The sequence below is a fragment of the Otolemur garnettii genome, unplaced genomic scaffold (genome assembly GCF_000181295.1).
Source record: "Otolemur garnettii isolate 467f Iridium unplaced genomic scaffold, OtoGar3 scaffold00019, whole genome shotgun sequence".
NCBI lineage: Eukaryota > Metazoa > Chordata > Mammalia > Primates > Galagidae > Otolemur > Otolemur garnettii.
The window spans coordinates 18,662,365-18,670,376 of NW_003852414.1; the positions used below are offsets into that span (position 1 = coordinate 18,662,365).

Here is an 8,012-nt window from a genome sequence, read left to right on the forward strand (position 1 = left end):
AGAGCAACCTCAAACTCTTGGGCTTATTAAGCAATTCTCTTGCCTCAGTCTCCCAAACGGCTGGGATGATAGGCACCTGCCACAACGCCCAGCTATTTTTAGAGATAAGGTCTCGCTCTGTCTCAGGCTGGTCTCAAACCTGTGAGCTCAGGCAATCCTCCCACCTTGGCCTCCCAAGTGCTGGGATTACAACTGTGAGCCACTGCACCCAGCCCTTCCTTCTCTTCTTTACAAGAAGAGGGCATAAGATGTGAACTTCTTGAAGAGATGTGTAGAAATGACTGAATTATAGTCTTTTAAAAATTAAGAGCTTCCTACAATTTGTGTAAAAGAAGTTTTACCAAAATCTGGGCCAAAGGGTACATCTGTATTTAGCAGAGAGCGTTTCACCCTCACCCTGCACTTGAGGCTAACAAGCTATATAACCTCCCTTTGCTCTGTGTGGTGAGAAAACCCTTCCCAAGGAGTATTTCACTTTTGTTGAGAAAGAGAGCACTTTAAACAACTTCCACTGTTTAAATTCTACAGAGATTTGCATAAAACCAAAAAATAAATTCCTATTCCAGTAAAACAGTCCCTTGTTTTCTACCGTATTCAATAAAACATATTTCTTACCAATATTTCTAAATTAAAAAAAAATGTAAAAAAATACAATTCCACACCTTGCAAGTTTCTATTTGCATGATGTCCAAGAACAGGCAAACTAATCAATAATGACACAGATCATAACAGGGGTTACTTCTGATAGGGGGCTCAGGCTGGGAGCAGGGTGTAAGGAACCTACTGGAAACGTTCCAGATGCAGACCTTGTTTCATAGCTCTCTATACCTCACACACATCAACAATCATTGAGCTGTACAATTAATGTTAGCACACTTCAAGTACTACACTGTCGAGGGGTATTACACCTCAATTAAAAAGAAATAATTACTCTATTAAATGATTCTCACAATTACCTCCTCATTAAATAGTAATGTAAAAATGGTTTGGATTTATATATTTACCAAGTGTCAGCAAACTATGGTCCACAGGCCCCTTCCCTTTTATAAACAGATCCTGCTGGCACACAGCCCAGGATAGCTGTTTTCACACCACAGCTGCAGAGCTGAGTGCTGGGGCAGAGACCACATGAAGGGCAGAGCCCAAGATGTTTACTGTCTGGCCCTTTAAGAAGTTTGCCAACCCCTGACTTAAACTTCAAATAACTTAAACTGTTCCTTTTTTAGAATAATTCATATTGACCTCACCTAGATACCAAAGTATCAAGAGGCAATTCATAGGACAGCTTAGTAAATTACTCAGTTAACTGTAATCAAGGATTTCACAAAACTCTAACACAAAGGTGGCAGCATTCTTTTGCTTGAGCTAACTTTAGGTTTAAGACATAGATCAAAAATTGGCATTTTGTTAGCCTTACGCAATGTTTATTTTTTTAGGTAGTCCCAATATTTTAAAAATAGGAAAGTACACTTTTTTTTTTTTGAGACAGTCTCACTCAGTCACCCTGGAGCTGAGTGCCATGGTGTTATAGTTCACAGCACCCTCAAACTCTTGGGCTCAAGCTATCTTCTTGCATTAATCTCCCAAGTAGTTGGGAATACAGGTACTCGCCACAATGGCCAGCTAGTTTAAGAGACAGTGTCTCACTCTTGCCTAAGACTTGGCTGGTCTCAAAACTCCTGAACTCAAGCAATCTGCCCACCTGAGCCTCCAGAGTACACTTTTCTAAAAACCAAAATTTTGCTTCTAATGAAAAAAAAAAAAAAAAGACTGAGCAACATTTGAAACATAACTCTATAGGACAAGAACAAGCTCAAATGACTCCAACAAAAGAGGCCAAGACATGAGCTGACACCGGACACTGTGTTTGCACTGTTCACTTTTCTTACACCGAGCTGAAGAAAATGAAATGCTGTCTCTATTGGTACCTATATGAAAAGTAGGAAAACAGAAGACAGACCTAAGGCCAGAGGTCTGTTGTTATCTGACTGTCTCTTGTGGGCACACGAGTTGCAAACTTTAGGTTTGAACACTGGCCTGTAGGGAAAATGGCAGAGAAGAATCAGAGAAATCTAAGGGTCAGAAGGGCCAAAAAGTCAACAGTTAACTCAGTGCTTAGAGAAAGCTATCGCCCCCATCTTCAAAGCCGGTTCTGCTCTTACCTTGGGACAACTGTGCCTATGAAAAAGCTTCTTCATATTATTTTTGCAACTTCTGAATCTATATTTCAAAGTTAAAAAAAAAATTTCCTTACACTGACTCCAAATCTGTCCACTTACACCTTGATTATATAGAGAAAGTTGAATCATCTTCCACCAGAAAGTTCTACTGACCTCCTGCCAGATTTCCAGCAAGAGTCTCCTATCCCAAGGTCTAAAAAGAGAACCTAAGTATCACCTCTCTTGTTCTACAGAGTACTCAATTCAATCAGAACATCTTTACTGAGCAACCTCAAGAAACTAGATGTTTTAGTTTCTAGAGGTACAATAATGAACTACATTCTTGCTCTGTGGATACTAATACTAAATTATTAGGTATAATAATGTAGCATAAACTCTCATTAACTTTTCTCCTGGCCTTAAGATACTACCAATTTTATTGTGCTAAATTTAGTCCACTAAATTCCCTAATTCTTTCTTATAACCACCGCTCAAATTATTTACTTAAACAGGTAGGTTATGGATCCAAATTTTCTTATGGTTGTCCCTGCTAAATATTTTTAGAATCTGCCCTTCTTTCTAATCCAGTGATTTTTAACAGCTGTGCCATGGCACACAGGTGTGCAGCGAGAGAGGATCTTAGGTGTGCCAAAATTTTTGAAGATCATTAATTATTTTCTTTTTTTTTTTTTTTTTTTGAGACAGAGCCTCAAGCTGTCCCTCTGGGTAGAGTGCCGTGGCATTACAGCTCACAGCAACCTCCAACTCCTGGGCTCAAGCGAGTCTCCTGACTCTGCCTCCCAAGTAGCTGGGACCACAGGTGCCCGCCACAACGCCCAGCTATTTTTTGGTTGCAGCCATCATTGTTCTTTGGCCAGGTCCGGTCTGGATTCGAACCTGCCACCTTAGGTGTATGTGGCTGGCGCCTTAGCGGGTTGAGCTACAGGAGCTGAGCCTCATTAACTATTTTCAAAAGAAATTCAAAGCGCAGTAAGTATATTATTTTCTTTACTCTTCTTTGATCAACATAATTTAAGTGTCCTACAGAAGTTTAACTATCAAGTGTGCCATGAGATAAAAAAGTTTGAAAAACATTGTTTGTCTGTCAAATTTCTGAAATATCAATTCCCTTTCCACCCTAATACACAATCTTAATCCTCCTAGTTTATTGTCTGCATACCTGATTAACCCGTTTCTCTGCACAGCAACCCAAGTCAGTCATCAAAGTGTTGCAGGACAGCACCAAGGTTACTAAGAGATGTGACATACGGCACTAGCACCCACCCAAAGAAACGTGGGTCCCTTACTCATTCAGTGGGCCATGACATCCCTCTGCTGAAGAGCTCTGAGTCTACCTGGCTGTGCCCCACTCTCAGGAAGAGGACTGGGTCTATGGGAGTAAATTTCAGGTACCAATTTTCCTGTATCACTTTGGAGGTGGGGGGGGTAGAATTTTCTTAAATGGAACAAGAACAGTTAAAAGGGAAGAACAAGGGAAGAAGGAAAGATCACTAGCAAGCTTCCAAAAAACCCAAAATTGCCTTTAACAAACACTAGGTACACTTTAAAAAGGAAAACCAGTCTATGGGCTAGGGTAGAAATTAAACCATTATTTATAAAAAGAAAAGCTTTAAGACAATTTATCTAAAATCATATGGATTTGTACACACTATAGCTTTGGTGATGAAACAGATGAATACAATTAAGAAATTTAATCCCTGAGAACTCTCTTCTATTGCTAAAGCCAAACACCACTCTTTTTTTCCATCTAAAGTTTTTGCCTTCAAAAAAGTCACTGGTGATTAAGAAAAGAAAATGTGATTGAATTTCCCTAAGTATGTTTGAACTCTATAAAGTCTACAGTTCACATTAGGAAGTCAGACTGAAATCATATTTTAAAATGCTAATACATGTAAGGCATAAAGCATGACACGGATTAACATTCAGCACTTGGAAGTGAAATACAAACAAAAAGATAATTCATGAATATGGTAAGGACTGGTCTCTGGCACAAAATCGGAAGCACTTTATGCATTTTAAGTGAATTTTAAATTTTAAGTAAACTTCCAGAGTATCATCTTCAAGTTTTAGAATTACCATCCAGAGAAAGTCATTATACAAACAAAGTCTGCGACTTACGACAATTTGGCAAGAGACAGATTATGGTTGATGTTTTCCCCCGACTAAGGAGGAAAGTTTGGCACAACAATGATGCAAACAAGTTTATGTGAGGCATATGTAACTTTAAGAAAAAAACTATACATACTTTAGACCTACTCACACAACTAAAAACAGTGTTGTAACATGCTACTTATAAAATGATTACATGCATTAAAGCCAAGTCTTTACTCTCCATACCTGTTGAGTTATTAGATCTACCTTGAAAGAAACAGCGATATTACAAAATACTTGAACTTTGTTGCTCTTCACTAAACTTCAAATCTGAGAGTTTATGTATGTGTCAAATTTGTTTAGACAAGCTCAAATTTTACTTGCTAATATATCTGTTTTTTTTAAAAAAAAAAAAAAAGGGCAATGCCTATGACTCAAAGGAGTAGGGCGCCGGCCCCATATGCCAGAGGTGGTGGGTTCAAACTCAGGCCTGGCCATAAAAAAAGAAAAGAAAAAAAATGTTGTTGGGCAGGGAGGTTCACACCTATAACCCGAGCACTATGGGAAGCCAAGCGGGGGGGAGAATGGTTTGAGCCCAGAAATTCAAGACAAGTTTGGCAATGTATCAATACCCTGTCTCTACAAAATAATTTAAGAATTAGCCAGGCTTGATGTTGCTGGCCTATCGTCTCAGACACTTGGAAGGTTGAGACAGAGGACTACTCAAGCCAGGAATTCAAGGTTAGAGTAAGCTACGATCATACCACTGCATTCCAGCCTGGGCAATAGGGCAAGACCTCATCTCTATTTAAAAAATAAAAGGGGACTTCAATCCTATCGTGCTTTTTCCCATATACAATAATTCTTTGCTGGCTCTCAAGATTCATAGTTTTGGGAATCAGAGAACGTATTTCCTTCCAAACTGCTTACCTGAATGTATTTCCGCTGAGTTTCATCATTTAAAACATGAGCGACGTGCTTGGAAAAAATCTTTTCCCGGCCAGTTCTGGCATGGATACCAACCATAGTGACACCAATGGGCCAAGGTGCATTTCCAATAGCCATCTGAAGATAAGCATCATTTGCCTGACAGGAAACATGAAGAAGAAATCAGAAAGGCAAAAATAGTATGGTGATCCAAATTTTTATTTCTAGTATTTCACAGCCCTTTATAATTTTCATCCAAATTTTGGGCATAGTGAAAATACTACCATTCCTGTGATTCAAATAGGAGACAAAAATATGGGGTAACTGGCTGCCCTGCCCAGAACCACAAATATCCATGGAAAAACAGAAACCAAAGGTAGGTTATAAGCAAAAAAGACAAACATTCCTTTGTGGCCTTTACATGTTAATATTAATATATTTCTGATCTGGAATTGGCAGGTAGTTATTTTAATGCATTGATGGGAATTTGAGTTCGCGTGTCCTTGAGACTCCCATCTTCTTCATGGGTGGGCATGCAGAAACAGAAGATTACCATCACTTCTCAGCCTTTTGGCTAAGATCAAGTGCAGAAACAGAAGATAACCAGTTTTTAATAATCTAACCTAAAACGATACCTATTCACTGCGTACCACCAACTTCTCTGAAGGCAGTGCGGCTCTGTTTGGGGATGCTCACACAGCATCCACAACAGGTAATACCCGCCTTCGAATCAAATAGCTTAAGGATGAGATCAGCTCACTTTGGCCCCCCCAAACCTCCCAGCTGCCAAGAACCTAGAAAGAACAGCTACAAAAAGTAAAGATGGAGACCAAAGACAACAAATGGCTCTTTTTCTTAATCAATCTTGACTAGCTATGGCAAAGAAGGAGAAAAACAGATACATAGCAAGTGGATTCTAAAGACCTTAAGGGGGTTTCAGAGAAGCTTATAAAGCCAGGCCTCAAAGAGATTTTAATTCAAAAACCAAACACTTATGTGATATGTAGAGCTGAGTTTTATTCTTATACATACTATATTTATTGATAAATAAATTGATAAATATAGTATGTATAAAATTGTGCATAAATTTATATTGGGTACGTATGCAAGAAAGGAACTACTAGGTCTTAGGAATATGGAAAGAAGTTTTCCAAAGTAGTTATATCAATTTATACTCACAGTGAGATTTTTCAAAAACCCAAGTACTACAGAAAATCATTTTCTACCAAAAGTTAAATTTGAACTTGCTCTGCTCAACAGATTTCATAAAGCACATATTTATCAGTAATAACACATGTCCAAATTTTTTTTTTTTTTTTTTTTTGAGACAGAGCCTCAAGCTGTCCCCCTGGGCAGAGTGCCGTGGCATTACAGCTCACAGCAACCTCCAACTCCTGGGCTCAAGCGAGTCTCCTGCCTCCGCCTCCCAAGTAGCTGGGACCACAGGCGCCCGCCACAACGCCCGGCTATTTTTTTGGTTGCAGCCGTCATTGTTGTTTGGCGGGTCCGGGCTGGGGATTCGAACCCGCCACCTTAGGTGTACGTGGCTGGCGCCTTAGCCGGTACATGTCCAAATTTTAACGTGAAACCTTAACTGATAAAAATTCCAAGATTTACAGGCAGTCTCTAGGTTACAAACGAGACAGGTTCTGTAGGTTTGTTGTTAGTTGAATTTGTATGTCATTTGGAACAGGTACATTCACCTATTATCTGCATTAGCCTCTGTTCACAAGTCTAAGTTGTACATAAATCAGATGTCTGTAACTCGGAGACTATCTGTAGATTCTCCCAAATTCCAAAGAACATTGTCCAAATAGGTTACTAAACTTTCCTCGTTCTTTCTGTTCATAGAAAATAAGCTTGCACCTAGATCTGATACACAATCATGAGAAAAATCAGCAAGAAGAAAGGCATCCACTCTAAAAGGCAGGCGATTTGTACTCTTCATGCAGTGATGGTGGCCCTCTCCATCTATCCCAATGCAATCAACCTCAGTAAGACACATACAACTGAACAATGACGGGCTCTCACTAGGAGCATGACCTCTATAGTTGCCTCCTTAGCTAAGGCTCTACTCAAACAAATCACCCAGTCACCCGGGGATGCCAGCAGCCCCTTCTCCCGTAGCACCAAACAAGCAATGCCATTCCCACCCTTCTACTACTCTGGCACTGTCACTCGGATGGCTAAACTAAATGCCCCACTCCTAATCTCTAGGGAGGCACAGCCACAAAGCCTCCTTCAAACTCTGTCCTATCTCCAATCCCCAATACGGGTGCACTGGGCCCTTCTCTTCTTGTTCCCCTCCATCAGCAGGCAGTCCCCTACTCTCCACTGTCTAAACTCTACCCCAGGAGCTCTGGACACCGTAGCTCTTTCACTCTGCAGCATCCTCCCAGAGCCCATTCAGGAGTAAAGAGAGAGAGCAAGGGAGAAAAGTCTCCCCCTGCATGGGGTCTGCTATTGTTGCAGCTCTAAAGCAGAAGAGAACTGGCAGCCTCACTTGAACCATTTTCCCAAACAAACACCTACAAAGAGTGGTTAAATTCCACGGTATCATCAGTATAATAGCTCAGCTATATTATAGATTACATGGGCTTTCATAGCTGGCCTGGGAAAACCTATATGACATTATTTCTATGGGAAAATGGGTTCCGAGTCATAATCAACCATTTACACTCTTCAAAATTGAACCCTGGCTCGGCGCCTGTGGCTCAAGTGGCTAGGGCGCCAGCCACATACACCTAAGGTGGCGGGTTCAAATCCAGAGCCGGCCCGCCAGCTAACAGTGCCTGTTGGACAGAAGTTGGCATC

The 8,012-nt window shown here is 40.4% G+C and overlaps 1 protein-coding gene across 1 annotated transcript in view; it reads right to left on the reverse strand.

Annotated features, from left to right (window-relative positions):
• PRPF18 (pre-mRNA processing factor 18) overlaps positions 1-8,012 on the reverse strand; it is a 52,103-nt gene that overhangs the window by 23,934 nt on the left and 20,157 nt on the right. The window contains exon 9 of the mRNA XM_003786803.3: positions 5,202-5,357. Within this exon, the coding sequence (XP_003786851.1) occupies positions 5,202-5,357 (156 nt within the window). The remainder of the gene's footprint in view (positions 1-5,201; positions 5,358-8,012) is intronic.